Genomic DNA, 18724 nt, shown 5'->3' on the forward strand with positions numbered 1-18724 from the left:
ATTACACTGTCTAAAACCGAATCAACTATATGACAACACATAAACGTATCAAACAAAAAACTATACAACGATGTTCAGTAAATTACTAGTTAATTCCCATACATAAAAATTTTTTTTCACTATTCTAAAATTTGTCATCTCCCTTTTTGCCCCATATGTGAGGTAAAAAGAAACTACTAGAAGGAAAACTGTACCAATATCTTATTTTTAATTTTGAATGGAAAAATTCGAAATATTAGCTACATTATTCAACAATGCTAAATATAAATTTTGGGCGCATTTTTTACTAGATCGTACGGTTATGGTTAATATTTCATGGTTAAGCTCCATTGGAAAATCTTACGCAAAACCTGATTATATTTTATTGTCAAATACTTTTTTGCATTACTTACTTATTGGCATTTCTTTTATTTGCTTCCTGTTCATATTCTGAAAAGCTTTTGCAAAGTAATGCCAATAGAAGTCAAACGGCGTTTGCGAACCATCCACAAGGTTGCCCTGTTGTCGTATATAACATACTCCGGGTTCACACGCACATGTTCTTTACGGGTGTGGTAAAATGGTCGGGAGATATGAAGCGTAGATATCATATAATTCTTTTTTAACTTCTTGAAGGAATGATCGAGTTTATGTTTTTGCCAGAAAATTCGATTTGCTAACTTCATATTTTAACGACGTATCAAATTCTTCGCCCAAAATTGGAAAAAGTGTGTATGTATGTGTATGTGAGCCAAAATTTCACCTTTCGGCAAAGTTTCTCAAAAATGGCTGAACTGGTATCAAGAATTTAACGGCTTTTGATGGAACTCGTGTTAATTAGTTTTTCAAGACGATTGGTCAAGCCGGTTCTTTATAATTACCAGATAAGTGCAGAATTTTTCGCCAAAAATCTTGAACCGGTTTCGATAATTCAAAAACTGTTCGAAAGATATCAGATTTTGGTAAGAATCAGCCGAGCCGTTTTTTCGTCGTAATTACTTGTTGAAAAAAATTATTGACGATCTTAACAAAACTTAGCATAGCAGTAGAGTTTATGGTTTAATTACAAAGTATCATTAACTTTTCGGATGAAAGGCAGAATTTCAAAGATGCTAAATTTCAATGCATAAGTTACAACAGATGCTGCATAAAGTTACAACACTTTTAACATTGTTAACGCCGAAATATGTACGTCAAATAGTATAAAGAAATTATAATATCATAAATTAAAACTTTAAATTTAAACAAATTGTGTCGACTCTCAGCAAAAATATTGTACCTATTTATAAATGCCTGTGACCCATTCTTTTTCACCAAGAGTTCATAACTTGATTACAAAAACTAATTAATGTTGGAATAAAAAGCACAATGTGTAGAGATGCTAAAACTCAATGTATGAACTTGCCTTTAGTCAAAAAATTACGTATTTTAATATTTATCGTTTTTAATAAACATACACTACAGGAGGTTAACTACACTTTTATATTGTTGACGCCAAGATATTGTATTAATATTCGTATAACAAAATTATATCAGAAATTATTTAAATTTAATTTTTTTAATAATTGATCAACGAATTACATTGGCGCTGACAAAAAATCACATTCTAGGTGGACGACTCTTTTAATAATTTTGACTATATTAAAAATTACAACTTTTAATTTCACCTGTTTAATGATTGATTAATAAATTGTATTGACAAAGCAAAAATAACGCATTTATAAATGTGCGTATCCAGATCTTTTTTTGCCAATGCTTAGGAACAGATTAGCCATCAAATTATTTCTAAGGTGACTTCACATCAATTTAGTGTTAGAACGAAATATAGACTACTGAGTAAATATCGATACTTTGCGGTCGATAGTGAGTACTTTGCTATCGATTTTTAGCTCGATCTATTTGCCAATATCGATTCTTTTCGTCGATAGTACTCAAAAAGAATCGACAGCGTAATCTATAAACCACTCATCGACCAACTATTAACCCCACTCATTGCCAAATGCAAAGCAATAGTCTCCCTAGGTGGTCATAATTGTTCAAAGAAGTGTCAAAAAATGATCCCGAAGGGTCATTAGTCTCAGAATTTATTGCTCAAAAACCCCAAAATGAATATGACCACACTAATAACTAAAGATGTTTATTTATTACGCTTATGTAAAATGAAAAAATAAAATGATTCAAAGTACCTTAAAATGTTTTAAAAACAATATCAACAATCGAAGTATGATTATTTCAAATAATAATACTTACCAATTTCAATATATTAGTATTTGCGTAAAAAAGAATCGAAATATAATTATTTCAAATAATAATATTAATCGATTTCAATATACATATTAGTATTTTGTGTTTATTACATTTTAAAATGTAAATATATTTTTTTATATATATATTGAAATGGTTGAGTATTATTATTCGAAATATTATACGAGGTCTGTTCAAAAAGTACCCGGAATTTTCGTTTTTTCAAAAAATATTTATTTATTCGTCTACATTAATGTGGTCCCCTTCAAAGTAGTCCCCCCCAGATATAATACACTTATGCCAGCGTTTTTTCCAATTTTCGAAGCACCCTTGATATTCACTTTTGATATGTCCTTGAGCACTCTCAGCGATTTTCTTCAATCGAGGAAAACCGCCGTCCTTTCATGGGTCTCTTCAACTTTGGGAATAGGAAAAAGTCACACGGAGCCATATCTGGTGAATTTTTGCACTTTGCAACACTTATTTCATTTTTTACGCAAAATTTAATACAAATTCTTTGACTTTTCAATTCTTCCATTGTAAAAATCGCCGAGCTCAGAAAAACACGTCGAACCTTAGCGACTACCACAGACAAAGTAAACAGTGAATATAGCTGAAAATTTCATCATACTTTAGGGGCATGTATACCAACACAATAAAAAAAAAAATTTGACAATCAGACACTCCAGACCCGCGAAATTTAATTATTAGTAATTCCGGGTACTTTTTGAACACACCTCGTATTTCGATTCTTTTTTACGCAAAATACTAATATATTGAAATGGTTGAGTATCATTATTCGAAATAATATATTTCGATTCTTTTTTACGCAAAATACTCATGTATTGAAATTTTTGAATATCAGCATGCAAACAAATGGGTTTGAGTTTCTCGGAACCATTTAAACTTTAAATCCCATCGCTCCGAAGGGATGTTTTTCAAGTGCCGAAATATTATTTTGGCCGTCATTAAACTGAATGTTTATTGCTTTTCAAAGAGGTTCATATTGCACTTTTATGTACACATGTAACGGCTTTTAAAGTTGCATGCTCGCTAAAATTATTCATATAAAAATGTTCAACAATTATAAAATATTATTTACTTAAAATATTAAAAATATTATTGTACTTAAAATACTTAAAATGAATAAAATTGCATTTTGAATATAGTATCAGACTATTATATTGTTTTAATCAAAATACTCAATATTATAACTTGTATTTTTTTTAAGAAGTATAGAATTTGAAATTAGTATTGAAAAATTACTGTTAACATTTTACAATATTGAAATGATTCTGATTTAACACATCAGATACAAGCAATAGAATTCATTCTAATATTGTGATATGATATTTAATGAGTTTTAGATCTTTCTTGCACTTATGTTTGATTTTTATGAAAAGTACTCAAAATTCGATATTGAGTACTATCGATACTTTCGCCACGATATTTTTTTGGCATCGATATTTTGATTAGATACTTTTTAAAGTACTCAATATCGATCTTTGCCTCGATACTTCTAACACTACACATCATATGCAATACTCATTACGCAGTATTGTTTTGAAATCTTTTAAAAACAATGCATTGCAATTTATTCGTTTAAGTTTCGTAAAATGTAAATATAAAATGTCGTGCTCGTTCGTGATCAACATATGATAAATTCAATTTTTGCTAAATGAAATGATTTTCATGAAAAACTGCCCATCACAAACAACCCCTATGCAGCAATATCAATTACTGGAAATATAGATCGTAAATATTCTTGCAAATGCAAAAGACCTTTGCCTAAATTGCTACAACAAATTGAATAAAATATCAGCTTTAGTAGATAAGTTCTAACAACAAAATAATAAAATATGAATGGATAAACAGTTGGGTTTCCATCTAAAAATACGAAGTATAAAGAAGTTTCAGCCTAATAGCTCATAGAACATTCTGATTGCACTGAAATATGAGTATAAAAAATATAATTGAATTTACCCTCTTCGAAAAAAATCCTGTCGATTCATCAAGATAATCATGATTGATTATGTGTACATTACACGCTGGTAGAGACTGCCTCTCCATTTATCGGCACAACAAATAAATAAATTTATTCATTTAATACTTACAATTATGTTCATCAATTATGTGTATCATATTCTTGATTTTTTCGTAGGTCCAGCGCCATCAGATGGCTACAGTGTGGCAGTGTGGTTTCATCCAGGAGAGTTCATTAGCGGCAGTGCAAATGATATCGATCCTTTCCAATTAGTTTTCAAGCAAAAGATCATAGTAGTAACCGTGGCATATCGGTTAGGTATATTTGGATTTTTCACTACAGTAGATGGAGAAGCTCCTGGAAACTTTGGACTCATGGATCAAGCTGCAGCATTGAGATGGGTTAGTTAGTAACTGAGTAATTATAAAAATAATAATTACTCAGGAAACAAGTACATATAATGAAAATAATAATACTTTGGAAAACTACGCACACTCGTTAATTACATTGCAAATGTTTTTGTTTTCAAAATAAATCTTAAATGAGATTCTTACTTGAATTGAAAGAAGAATAAAAAAGAATTTAAAAAAAATAAAAAAAAAAAATAACTTCGAATTAATCTCAAATGAATTAAAATTAGTGAAAGTTTTGATGAATATCACTACAAAAATAATAAACAAATAAAAAGATAAATCTTCCAATTAGTTATGCAAATTTTCACACTGTAAAATTGTTAATAAATTTATTTTTTATTTCTAAACATGGTCGACTAATTGATTAATAATATGTTTAACGTCAAATAAATTTTTTTAAAGATTATATTTATACATATAAGATTAAGACATACAAGATATAAGACAAAATAGAGCTTTTGTAAAATTGTGATCATTTTTTTATTATTGGGGTTAATTTTATTAATTCTGTCTTAAGTTTTCTAAAATTAAGACTATTTGTTGAACTGTCTATTTAAAATTTGCAAAACTGGTCGACTTTGAAAGGTTCTGCTTCAAAAAAAAAAATCAGCTAAAGTAGGTGCATTTAATCAGGATTGTAAACACAGTTTCATAATAAAAAAAAGAGTGCGCGTAATGTTCACACGCGATTGAAGTAAAACTTATTTGCTACTGTACAAGTGGTATTTAAGTAAAAAATAATTTTGTTTAATGTTTATTAGTAATATGGTAACACTCGTGATGCACACATCTATTAGTGTCAACCATTTTACACATTTATATAATGATAAATTATAAATTATATATTTATAATAGCATTAAAAATATGTATAATATTTAAAAACAATATGTAATTAAAGTTTGTCATGTAAAAATCGGTTTGTCATTGTAATTAGCATTTAGAAGTGAACCTTTATTAGAGAAATTAAGTAATTGCTAATTAATAACTTTTATAATATTCGTTTTCAATTTTGTGGATTATGTTAAGCAACGCCTAAACAAATTCATGTAATTAAAATTAACATACATTCATTGACTGATGGTATTTTTTTCACTTTTTCGCTGGCGATATACTCTTTGAACAGCTGTAATATCTGTTTTGCAAAAAATATTTTCCATTTCAATAACTTCAAAGATTTATAGAAACTACGAATAATCTAGAAATAATTTGTAATCGATAAACTTACTAATCATTAATCTTATTAATCTATATTTTCAAGAAACAGGGTAAAATATTTTTCTGCTTCGGGCATTTTTCGTTGAATTAAGATTTGTACTACGATGTAACTTTAAAATGTTTATTTATATATGCCGATTTCTTTGTTGATATCGGCACGCATATATCGTTGATGCCAGTACGGATACAACGACAGATCTCTATTCACATACGCGACGATTAATCACAATCGACCCGTATAGAAATGATATTGTCGAGAGCGAATGACGAATTATTGGCACTCGACTCTTATCTTATCTGCCGTAACGCACTTCCGTTGCATTTGCACGGATTTACAGCCTAGTTGCGCCTAAAGAAGTTCAAAATCGAGTATAAAAATAGACACCAAAATATGTATTCACAAAAACCTAAATATATTATTAAATATAGTCTATCTTTTTACTGTTTGTAGGTAAATAGAAATATTGAACAATTTGGCGGCAACAAGGATTCAGTTTGCCTGATCGGGCACGGTTCTGGTGCGGTGAGCGCCACATTGCACATGACGGCGGGTGAATGGTCGAACGGCATGTTCCATCGAATCATTGCGATGAGCGGAAACGCTTTAACGGAAGGAACGGTTCAGGATCCTAAGAGGCATTTGCGCACACTAAATCGTGTCGCTTATCTGTTCGGCTGCTTTAGAAGACCAACTGATAATCTAATAGCATGCTTACGAAATGTTAAGGTAGGATCAATCAATATGCACATTAGATGGGATTATCACTAATGAATGCACTCTGATCCAAAATAATGAATCAGACACTAATCTAAATTTATAAATCGGCCAAGACATACATACAGTATTTAGATCATTATATGAAATTTTAAATATCATTTGAAAGTACGTACTTGAATAGATTTTTCAAAATAAGAATTAAGAGCTTGACTGCGGGCGTCGACAGTGTGTCAACATGCCTCTTTCTTTCTTGACACGCTGATAACAGTATCACATTTATTATAAATCTATCCTCAATTTAGCGGCATAGTAGAACCAACTAGTTAGTGATTCCTATAGATAGAATCACTAAGGATAGGATCCAAAGAACACTTTTTGCCGCCGTCACTAAATTACAATTTTCAAATGAAACTATTTTTGAAATAAAACATGTATAGGTCTGAAGACCTCCTCAATCAACATGTTAAAAAGCAGTAGATTTTCATTACAAATTTCTTATAATTCAGTTAGGCTGGGCTTCAATGCAAATTAAATGTTTTGGATTATAAATATTCTTTTCATTTCTTTATTACATTGTATTGTATTGAGATAATCACAAAATTATATTCTACCTTTTCACTATTTATTTGGGGATTTATTATTGAAAATCTAATTTATACGATTATTACCGTATCATATTAATTTATAATAATAAAGTCGTTTGAATTCAATTATACACTCAAATTAAATTTTAAAAAAACTTACAGATATGTATTCGTAATCCACTTAATCAATAAGAATTGAGATTTAGATTTAGAAAAATTTTCACTGTATATTTTGAAAATAAAATATTCGCTTTTACTAAATATTAATCAATTTCCAATTGATGTCTTTCGAACACACTTATAATATCTGTTATATAAATTATATAAATAAAATTAATTTATTTAACACATTTTATTTTATCCATTTTGGGTTCTAAAGATAAAACTGTAATCAGTAGCTATTCACGAAACACGGAACCTGCATATATGCACAAAGGGCGTAGATTCTGATTGGAATCTCATAATGGCGGGGCATAATTTCAAATTTTGGTTAATTTTTATCATTTAGCCGCTCATCCTAGACCTAAAATATTTTAATATATTATTACAGACTAAGGTCTATCTCCGTACAAAGGTTCATCTAGTTTCAAAGTTTTGACTAGTCAAAAAAAAATTCAACATTATTTACAAAGATACGATTTTTACCACAAATGAAACAATGCGATTTCCAACCAATATTTTTCAAACGGATTTTGAATTTTCAAGATTTTGGGCTAAAATATTGAAAAATAAATTTACACTTTTCTGCTAATTTCAAAGAAACGGTTTGGCCGGTCATTGGAAATCGTATTGATTAATATTTAGTAAAAGTGAAAATTTTATTTTTAAAATACAGTGAACATTTACCTAAAACTAAATCTCAATTGTAATTGATTAAGTGAATTATGTATAGGGGAAAGTCTCCGAGTGCAGGACACCTAAGGTTTTTTATAAATAAATCAAAAAATATTTTACGAAATGTTTATTAAATTGTGACTTATGTTAGATAACAAAGTTAAAAATCAAACTAAGTTAACAAAAACGCAATCTTTGCTAAACAGTAATTAATACTATCAATCAAACTTTGGTAACAAAAAATATGATTTTACAAAGTGGCACCTAGTACCGAACATTTCAAAATAACCAGCATTGAACACATATATAGCCATCTCCACACTATGGAATGTCTGCACATTTGTGTTTGACAAATATTCTTAGATATTGCAAAAAAAATCACTAATTATCCACCCTTTAGGCTGGGTCACACCGATGCTCTCAGCTGGAGCATTCATCATAAGATTTTCATTCTTTGACTAGAAAATACGAAAAATGGGGGTATGTAGTGACCGTTAGCACTCATACAGAACAAAATTAAATAATTAGAATAAATTACATCAATTCTCACAATCACAATTAAAAATAAAAATAATAAAATTATTATATTCTTTTTAGGCTTCCACATTATTACAACAAACTGCCCGAGTAACAAAATGGGGTCCAGTTTTAGATGCTGGCTTAAGCAATTCAACGATATCGTTTATTCAAGAGGACCCCCGTGCCATGTTCGAGCGCGGTCAGTTCACCCAAGTGCCCGTTCTTATCGGGTTCACGGACGGAGAAGACGCCCTATCAATTGCCGGAAGTGAAATAGATCAGAACGGAATCGACCCTGCCCATTTTGAATCGATGCTAGGTAAGTATAGGTATGATGTCTAATTGTAATAAATTAGTAGTTAACTAAATCATATCTAAGCAACAGTCAAAACGGTATCATGAAACGAAACGAAAATCGATTGACGATGCAAGGTTAGTTAGAAAATAACCTGATATTACACTATTGCATACAAAGGTTCAACATCAATTGAAAAATGTATTGATTATATTTTATACAATTTTATGACCACTAATTACCAATAATAGTCCTGCCATCATTGGTAAATATCAGTTGCTTATAACTCAATATAGTTTCGAATAGAAAACCTTATTATCAAGATAATTATTCTAAAAAATCGTGTAATCCCTTTAATTCCCGTGCCGTAACGAAATGTTCGAGGGAATACTGAATGTTTTCAAATAGCTCATTATTAATATTGTAACATTGTCTAATATTTATAATAATTATATAAACTGAATTGCAAAGTTGAAATTATTCGTTTATTATGTTATTATTTATTTATTATGTTATTATTATTATTATTTATTTGTTATTACTATTATTTGTTATTATTATTACTTATTTGTTTATTATGTTATTAATTGTATATTAGAACTATAGTCAGAATTAAAAATAAAATCTGAATTATTTTCGATATACAAAAATTTTTTTTTTGAAAAAAAAAAGTTGAAACAAAAAATTATTTTTTCCAAAATCAATTATTTTGTTAAGACAAGTAGAAAGTTCTTTGAATCATTTAAATCGGACGCTTAGTTCTCTCAAAAACTGCCATTTTTTGCACATTTAGCTCCGTATCTTCGAAATGGCTGGGCCTGCCTTTGCCAAAATCTGACAAACACTTCTCCCAATCATTACTAATTGAATGTTTTTTAGACCATTCAAATTGGGTGCTCCGTTCTCTCAAAAAACTCGATTTCTATTTTCTGCACACTTTGCTCTTTATCTCCGAAACTGCTGGACCCGCCTTTGCCAAAAACTAATCAGTCTCCCTATCAATAGGTATCGAATGTTTTTTGAACCATTCAAATCGGTTGATCCGTGCGCCCGAAAACGTGACTGGAAATTTGTATCCGTACATACATACATACACACACACAAATCCATTTTTTCTGAGGTATGCCAAAATGTTCAGAAACCTTCAAAACGTCGAGAAATGTAAACATTTTCAATTTCGATCATAATTGTGTTTTTATATGCCGCTGTGTCGCTGCCATACGGAACGGCGTGCCGCCTAGTAGTATGTGCTACTGAACGAACCAGGCACAACAACATACTTTAAAATTTTTCAGTCATTATATGAATAAAAATATATTTGAAAATTACAAATTACACCTCAAAATAACTAAAAATTAGAATGAAATTAGTATTTTTAATAGTTTAACTCACACTGATAAGCCTTGAAGCAAAGGTCCTCGTCATGTGGATGTTGTCTATAAACGACAGCCGTATACACGTAGTAGCCAAGGTGTTAAACAATTGTAATTTTTAAATTAATTAACTCTCCGTCGGTCGGTTATTTATTTACCTTCGAACGGTCTGAGTAGTCTGGCTGGACCACACATTTTGTCGTCCTGATTTTTTCATTGATCGACAGCTAATGAAATTTTAGAAAAAGTCCAGAAATTTCAAGTCGATAGGATTTCTAAAACGTAAAAAAATCTGTAGATTTATATATAAAACGTCACAAAACGTATAAACAAAAATAAATATTTGTTTTTATTTCGACGCATTGGCTGTTTTACTCATGTTTTAGCATATCAATATGTTTCATTGTCGAACAAAAAACCTCATTCTCATATTAATAAAAACTAGTTGGTATTGGTATTTAGCCTTGAGGCAAGTTACATGAACTTCCCGATATGTGTAAATAATCGACTTAATCAATAAAAAATAAATTAATTTATGAGTGGATTTATTACACATAATTGAAAACGAACGAACACGTTAATTCGGAGTATTTTCAAAAAGCAACTTTTCAAAAATCAACATTTATTATATTTGAACCAGTTTCCGTAGGATTTTAATGGTTTAGTATGTTTATTAAGACTAAGTACTATATCATATACCAAGTAAATCGTCTAATTAATTTTAGCTAACGTCAAAAAAACTACTCATTTTCTCAAACTTTGATGAATTTTTAAAATTAAACTACTTGTCGTAAGGCCGTAATATTACAGTAAGTTCTATAAGACCATGATATATATCGCTAAAAAAATCCATAAAAATCGGCTTAAAATTTTTTTTCAACAGTTATTTACAAGAAAACGGCTCGGTAGATTTTCACCTAAAACTAATCAGTACCATTGCCAACTAATATCTTTCGAACAGTTTTTGATTTTTTAAAATCGGTTCGGTAGGATAAGCTTAAATGTGAACGAAAAGTTTAACACTTTTTTTCAAATTACAAAGAAAACGGCTTGGCAGATCGTCGCACAAAACTGACAGATCCTCGTCGAGATACATCGAATTATTGAAATCGACCCAGCCGTTTTCGAGAAAACGTCGATTTACGGCAAAAAATCTGTTCACATACACACACACACATACTTTTTCCAAATTTGGTTTCATTCGATTCAGAATGGCTTGACAACGTCGAGAAAACATAAAATTAGCGAATCGGATTTTTTGATGAAAACATAAACTTCTCCTTCGGGAAGTTGATAAAACCTCGAATTAATAAAATTTATATTTCAAAGGTCGACAGATTTTATGATTTTGTACCTATTTAAAAATATGTTCTTTAAAATTAATACCGTCTCCTATTAACAATTTATAAATTCCAGGTGATACAGTATTAGCCGAAATGCCACCGACCGACAATCAATCGTGCCCGTTAGATAATCAGCATATAGTGGACGCTGTGTCATTTTTCTACAGTCCTCAGCCACCTTCAGAAGACCCAGAAGATCTTCGAAAACGTTATATAGCCTTCATGACCGAAAAACACTTCGGTGCCCCGTCATTTCTTTTTGCTTTGTTATGTAGCAGGCACTCTCCTACATTCGCTTATAGGTAGGCTTTAATAATTATTAATATTTATTGGTGAATTATTTTATTCTGAAAATTTTAGCTTCCCTATTTTTGTTTATGAATTTAATATGTTTTATTAACACATTATTAGTTATTTATTAAAATCAAATTATACCTTAAATCTTATTATAATTATAAATTGTTATTCCTACTTATATTAATGTTATTATTGTTTTTAAACTTAAGAGTCCTATAAGCTGTTCTGCTGATATACATAATTTAAGTTATAATTTTGATTTTTTTTTGTTAAAAATGATGCCTGAATTAGGTAAAAAAATCAGACATCATTTTTAAATTCTTGAAATGTGTAATCTTCACTCTAACAGAAAAAACAGCAATATTGTAAAAAATTATATAAATGATAAGAAATTTTTAATCAAATTGCCATTTCTTTTTCGTGGCATCATAACATCACAATAAATAATTTTGATTTCGATATTTATCTACTGATTTTTGATTATTATAGGTTTGACTTAAAACCAAGATCGGTGGCTGTAACGTCAGGACTTCCAGAATGGCTTGGTGTTCCCCATAGGCTCGATTTAGCCTTTGTATGGGGCGTCCCTTATTGGGGACTGCTCTCAGATGGGACGCCATGGGATAGCGCAGACAAAAGAGTCTCAGATATTGTTATGATATTTTGGGCAAACTTTATTAAATACACTAACCCATCGAAAGTGGGTGTTTATATCCGATGGGATAACTTTACATCAAAATTTCCTGGATTTCTAGTCATTGATAGAAGTTTCAATATGAGCCATTCGGCAACTATGAACTATAAGGTATACTTTTATACTCTTACGATTAGTTAATATGCAAAAATATGTTATCAAATAAATATTGAGTATACTTAGTTCAATTTCGTGCATTAAAATAAGAAAATACTAACTTAAGTTAAATACTAAAGTTACTAAATAATTATTTAGTAACTGATAAAAATTCCTTATTATTAGTGGATATTATATAAGGGTCAAATTTTTAATTTACGATTTGAATTTTATTTAATTTTAAAAGTTTTGAACATCGTTAAAATAATTAAAAATTAAACGAAATTTAAATTCAAATCATACTGAGAAAAATTCTTTTGTGATAAATAATTGTATTTTTTTTGTTTATGTTGTAACGCTTACCATACAATATTTTTATTAAGGTATAAGGTTTGGTCAGGTGACCTCTGACTTGTTAATTAGGATAACATCAAGCTTTTCAATATTTTTCCACCAAACGAAACCTAGGGCTAAACGTATGGCTTTTAAATAAACTGATATACACAAAAAATAATAAAACTTTTATTGCTGCATCCCCCTATCATTAGAACTAAACTCATAAAATATTCGTATACATCGTGCCTTCCGATTTATAATAAGATATGGATTTATTGTCCACAATACTCTATTATATTTAATTAATTCCAAATAATTTTTATTTCAGGCCTTTGAATTCTGGAATGAATATTTTCCAAAAGTGATCGATGTTTCTGCAAACTGCTGCAATATGACTGATATTGCTTCAACAAATTTCGAATTATGTAACGCATCAATATTAAGTGGATTACTGATTTGCAGTTTAATAACATTTCTATTCAAGTATGGTTAAATTGTAAATGAAATAAATATTGTAAACAATCTTATGTAAATATTAGCAATAAATTTAGATAATATGAATTTATATGGTTAAACTGTAATTCGGCAATTAATTACATAGATTTCGGATTATTTAGATATGACTTGATGTACTTACTCAGGTTTTGTTCACTTGTTGAATATGAAGTCTCCTTCTCATTCATTGAATATAAATATTATCCACAGATATATCAAAATCTCTAGGCTTTCGAACAAATTAGTCGAAACAACAGCACTGCCCGAAAATACAAAACTAAAAATTATTTCAACTTCACTTACAGTAATTATTTATCATTATTTATAGCAAATAATATAATACATATCACTGAGACTACATAATTTAATCATTTTTCGAAATTTTGCACGGTCGGTCAAAAACTGCTTGAAGAACGGGACCACTTTGCATTTTTTTTAGCCAAATGCTATAAGGTTTAGCCTTTAAAATAGTGTCTTTAACAAACATATACCAAAAATATGAATAAATATTTCTTTAGAATTCGTACTAAATTCGAACGTATAGTCCTTTACGTTCGAACGTTAAATGCATTATTACGAAATGTTATAATTAACTCACGATGTGAAATAACACAAAAATTAATGAGAATTTGTATCATATTTATAGGAGCACTTACTACTACAAAACCGGCAATTGAATTAAATTATTTTTGAACATTTGATATTGCTGTTGCGAACATTACGCAATCTGCCGGATTTAATATAAAACATACCAAAATCAAGAAATAAATTCAACAGACGTCGAAATTGTGAATCTAAACAAATTCTTGGAAAAAAAATTGCAAACTCTTTGATAGTTACCAATTTTCATTAGCCTTGATTATTTTTAAATGGATATTTCTCAAATAAATTGGTCATAATTAGCAATTAATAACAAATTTGTTGAAGCAATTTTGGAAATTCAAAATGTTTAAAATTTACAGTTTAAATTAATCCTGCACTTTTCTCAAATGAGTTGAATATATTCTTATTGTTAGTCAGACCAACAAATCTTTTATGTTATTAACCTATAATTTAGACTAGGACTAGATTGTTTAAATGCCAAACACTTTCGATTAAAACAATTTCAATTAATAAAATATATATGATTTTGTATAAAGAATTTCATAATTTAAAAAATATTTTATTATTAATAAATACATCCATTTTATATAAAAAAACAATACTATTTACTGTGTTCCAGTAGATAATAAAGCTAAAAGTCCACCTGCCGCTCCAACTGAGAGAACATAGTTACTATATAAAACAGTCAAGGAATGTTTTTAGTAGTTCTGTAAATATTTTATTGAAGAGGGATTCAAAACACTATATTCGATCTAATATTTGGCATTCAATAAATTTGAAGAACTATTTGATCTCAAGATTATCATTAAGTAGCTGTGTGTATATTTTAGCAAAAAATTGATATTATTGCAATTATACAACATGCCACTAAACTTACATTAATATTTCTTATATAGAAAAATACAAATAAACAGTTCTAACTCTGTTTTCATTTTTTAATAAAATCAGTATCTTTTCATCTTAATAAAATGAAAGCTTAATTTACTTTTTATGATAACTGATGACAATTTTTATCATTATTAGGATGCATTGAATAGTTAAAAAGGAATTTTTTTAGCCTGCACTGATTTTCATCACGTGATAATAGCGAGAATATATGAACACATCACACACATTAAATTAAATGTGACAAATTCTTTTCAAAGGCAAATGTGGTTATTAAATTGCAAGAACTGTTAAAATACACATGTTTTTATTTGTAATAATTTGTTTGTAATAATACAAATCTAAAGCTTACCAATCAAATTTTTATATAGACGCAAATAAATATATTTTTAAAGGATACACTGCAGGTGTGAATGACCTCAACAAATAGAAGCTGCTGAAAATTACGAGCACCAAGAAAAGAGCATTGTTGTAGAAAATTGAAAAAGTAGTTGCTTCGTAATCAGCAACTTCATTCTTCTTCCACAGAATTCTGTAAATATTACACATTATGGTCTTTCGCTTATAAAACACTTATATCACTAAACTTTCAAATTTCTTACGATCACCATAATAATTGACAATTATTAGTGCCTAATAAGTTTCAAAACACTAATTAAAACCTTAAAGTTCTTTAGGAATATCATTTATAACCCAAAGTTATGAGCAAACACTGTTGTAGTTAAATTTTCATATTAAGTATGTAACAGTCTATTTTATTATGCGGACTTCTGTCCAGTCTGGACTAATTCTAATGAAACTACATATTTGGACATCAACATTTCCAAATTAAGTACTTCTTATTTAAGAATTTATTGAAAATTAACTAAGAGAAGCAAGAAAATGTTGTGATTTTTTATATAAAAGATAAGAAGAATGTATGATACATATTTAGACTTTTAAAATAATTTACGGTTTAAGTAATTCTATGTAATTACCTTTCATCTTTTTCTTTCTTGCTCATTTTTTTATCTTCAGCCAATTTTTTAGTCATTTCTCTAACTACTGCATCTTCTCTCTTCACTGCAACTTTATGTTTAAGCTGGAACTTTGTGTTACAATAAGCCATAGCGAGAAGATATGTGCTTCCAGCAGTTACTAAGGCAAACCATACTAACGATGAAGTTAAATCTAGCATATGAATTCTCCAAAATAACCCTGAATAAAATATATGATTTATGAAAATGCATGTAAAAGATTTTTCAAATATATTTGTATTAAAGTACACTAATAAAAGTTTTATACTTACAAATGGGAATTGATGAAATTATGAAAGCATTTCCATAAAATAAGGCAGAAGATTTCGTTGACACATTTCTGCTGAAATCTTGCAACAATAATTCTTCTTCCTTAGTAAAAGCAGCTTTGTTCGCTTGTTTATTTGACATTTTGATGGCAAATTTTATAATGTTTCACTTAAGAGAACTACTAGTACACACAAGTTTACTGTAAAATTCGAAAGCGGTGTAAAGAAAATTTCGTGGCGCTACACGACTTGCATACGTGTATCCAAACGGAGAAATGTCACACATTAAGTTCTAAATGAAAGCACTAGATGGCTCATAAACCAGGATTGTCCTCTAATTCGATACACATGGGAAACACCATGGAAACACGTAAGCAAAAACGAATATTTTAAAACAGTTTTTGATTTTCATGATTGATACAATTTATGTTAAATAGAGGTAATGAGTTAATCATAAAATTGAAGGAAAAAGCTATGCTAAATGATGGTGTGTCATCATACATTTCCCGAGCGTACAAATTAAGCATTTGTTGTTGAAAAAGCTATTTGTTTATTAATCTATGGTCATAGATAAGTAAACATAAATGTCTATGGCCTTTATATCTTTATGGCAGAACAAAATCCGCGTTCAGAAGGGTTAATTAGAGGTCTTATGGTAGTCGCAAATTTAGCGCTAGTGAGCCGATGAAAAAGTATTATCAAATGTTTTATGCTGTTTATCAGTTGACAAAATGGTGATTCTTGTTCGTTTGTGTTTGTACATTTGTTAACAAAATTTCATTATGAATTGCTCTGAAATGCATAGCTCTTTGACGATATTAATGGAACAGCTTCAAACTCAGATGCAGGACCGGGCCCTTCTATCTCAGTGCAAAATCCGCATTCACAAACCGTGTTTAAAGTATCGATATCTAGGTGAGAATTTGGCGCTAGTGAGCCGATATCAAATGACAGTTTGTTAATCCTAGACAATATACTAATTGTTGTTAATTCTCTAGCATCGATCTGGAATGTTATTGTGAGGATAAATACTGCGTAGTGCATTGGCAAAAAATCAAAAATGAATTAAAATTGAAATACTTTATATTGACGACATAAAAATATTAAAATATATAAATCTTTTATATTTTATATTGTTTTATACATTGTTTAATATAATTGTTTTTATACAATTATTGTTTTTATTCGGCGTGTTGAATTTTTCATTATAACTAATGTATATATTTATATACAAAATTTAAATAAATTTCGATTTTTAATAAATATTTCCATATACAGGATTAGTCGAGACGCGCGATAACGATGAGCCTTATCTATTATTATCTATGGTAGAATTCATAGAATATCCATCTTAATTATATTGTCTAGGGCATTGATCCATCCTATCCATACGATATACTGTTTTAATGATTACAAAATTCTGCTCTACTGTCATATTTAAAAACTTTGTTTATTAATATAATATTTATGACTAGAGTAACCAAGTTACCATTTTCATGAATATTACAAAAAATTCGAGATAATTGATTATTGTTGAAAAGAAAATAATTTTCTTCTAAAAAAAACTATATAACATTGAGGTTAACTGTGTTCGATCGGTGTTTATTGAATTGCAATTAATTCAAAAGCAATAATTATTTCATGGGAAGAAAGAAAAGAGCTTAATCGCCCTAATATGAATATAAACAGTTTAATGTTTGTGAACAATATTAAAGCGTTCAGGAGTTTTCATAAGTTATACAATTACAATGCAACAATAAAGAATCCGCTAATAGAAGTAACTCGTTTATTGGCTACCAAGTCTGTGAATATATTTAATCGACAAACTAAATTTTTACAAAGAGAAAGAGCTGCATTCGATGAGAATGTGCATGTTTATGATTACTTAAAAGAGGAAGTTGGCTATAGACTTTCTGATCGTATATTTGATATTAAAAAAACTTTTAATGTTGCTGTGGACTTTGGTAAGTAAACGTTTAAAATTTTTAATTATCATGTGAATATATATAATTCATTTTTAATTGTAGGCTGTGGTAGAGGATATATTTCAAAAAATGTGTCTCATGACAATATCGAAAAGCTTATAATGTGTGATATGAGTTCAAAAATGCTAGACCAGGCCCATTGTGCGGAAGGGCTAGTGACATCAAAACATACTTTGCAGGATGATTATTTGCATGTATAAATGTATATGATCAAGTTTTTCATAAATTATTAACCTAAAATGTGAAAATGACTATTTTTTTTATAATCATATTATAGTTTGAAGAATCAAGCATTGATCTTGTCTTATCGAGTATGTATTTGCACTGGATAAATGATTTACCAGGATGTTTTAAATCAATTTTAAAAAGTCTAAAACCTGATGGAGTTTTTATGGCAGCCCTATTAGGAGGTGATACTTTATATGAACTAAGGTAAATAAGAATATCATCCTTACAATTAGTCCTTACACATATAAATACAAAAGCATTTTTGTTATGCTTTTTTTAAAAAAAATCCTGCATTTCCATTCCTCTTGTAGCTTGATG

The 18724-nt window shown here is 29.1% G+C and overlaps 3 protein-coding genes across 3 annotated transcripts; 2 read left to right on the forward strand and 1 right to left on the reverse strand.

The window, feature by feature from the left end:
• The first annotated feature begins 1347 nt into the window (after nucleotides 1-1347).
• Nucleotides 1348-13418, forward strand: LOC113385794 (neuroligin-4, X-linked-like). Its single transcript, XM_026623628.1, has 7 exons — nucleotides 1348-1372; nucleotides 4385-4608; nucleotides 6288-6563; nucleotides 8570-8810; nucleotides 11576-11804; nucleotides 12289-12604; nucleotides 13254-13418. Exons 1-7 carry the CDS (start codon nucleotides 1348-1350, stop codon nucleotides 13416-13418), a joined length of 1476 nt encoding a protein of 491 aa, XP_026479413.1.
• Nucleotides 13419-14601: 1183 nt separating this feature from the next.
• Nucleotides 14602-16411, reverse strand: LOC113385090 (translocon-associated protein subunit gamma-like). The gene is made up of 4 exons (XM_026622898.1): nucleotides 16197-16411; nucleotides 15886-16105; nucleotides 15309-15440; nucleotides 14602-14695 (listed from the first exon to the last, which is right to left on the reverse strand). Exons 1-4 carry the CDS (start codon nucleotides 16333-16335, stop codon nucleotides 14629-14631), a joined length of 558 nt encoding a protein of 185 aa, XP_026478683.1. The 5' UTR covers nucleotides 16336-16411; the 3' UTR covers nucleotides 14602-14628.
• Nucleotides 16412-17689: 1278 nt separating this feature from the next.
• On the forward strand, nucleotides 17690-18610 carry LOC113386806 (arginine-hydroxylase NDUFAF5, mitochondrial-like; the record flags this gene model as incomplete). Its single annotated transcript, XM_026624564.1, is given in 3 exon segments — nucleotides 17690-18157; nucleotides 18221-18372; nucleotides 18456-18610. Coding segments are annotated over 3 exon segments (596 nt in total), but the record flags the coding sequence as incomplete, so codon positions are not given.
• Nucleotides 18611-18724: the final 114 nt, after the last annotated feature.

Source organism: Ctenocephalides felis, unplaced genomic scaffold (genome assembly GCF_003426905.1).
Source record: "Ctenocephalides felis isolate EL2017-DRISC unplaced genomic scaffold, ASM342690v1 CF-g0.4_SCAFFOLD_03571, whole genome shotgun sequence".
Taxonomy (NCBI): domain Eukaryota; kingdom Metazoa; phylum Arthropoda; class Insecta; order Siphonaptera; family Pulicidae; genus Ctenocephalides; species Ctenocephalides felis.

What these genes read in the sequence shown, in the direction of transcription:
- LOC113385794 (XM_026623628.1), top strand. Translation starts at nt 1,348, where the DNA reads ATGTGTAGAGATGCTAAAACTCAAT. An exon ending in AAGCTGCAGCATTGAGATGG is followed by an intron (nt 4,609 to 6,287) that starts GTTAGTTAGTAA and finishes TACTGTTTGTAG; the next exon opens with GTAAATAGAAATATTGAACA. An exon ending in CATGCTTACGAAATGTTAAG is followed by an intron (nt 6,564 to 8,569) that starts GTAGGATCAATC and finishes TATTCTTTTTAG; the next exon opens with GCTTCCACATTATTACAACA.
- LOC113385090 (XM_026622898.1), bottom strand. Translation starts at nt 16,335, where the DNA reads ATGTCAAATAAACAAGCGAACAAAGCTGCTTTTACTAAGGAAGAAGAA. An exon ending in AATTTCATCAATTCCCATTT is followed by an intron (nt 16,106 to 16,196) that starts GTAAGTATAAAA and finishes TATTTTATTCAG; the next exon opens with GGTTATTTTGGAGAATTCAT. An exon ending in AAGAAAGAAAAAGATGAAAG is followed by an intron (nt 15,441 to 15,885) that starts GTAATTACATAG and finishes TAATATTTACAG; the next exon opens with AATTCTGTGGAAGAAGAATG.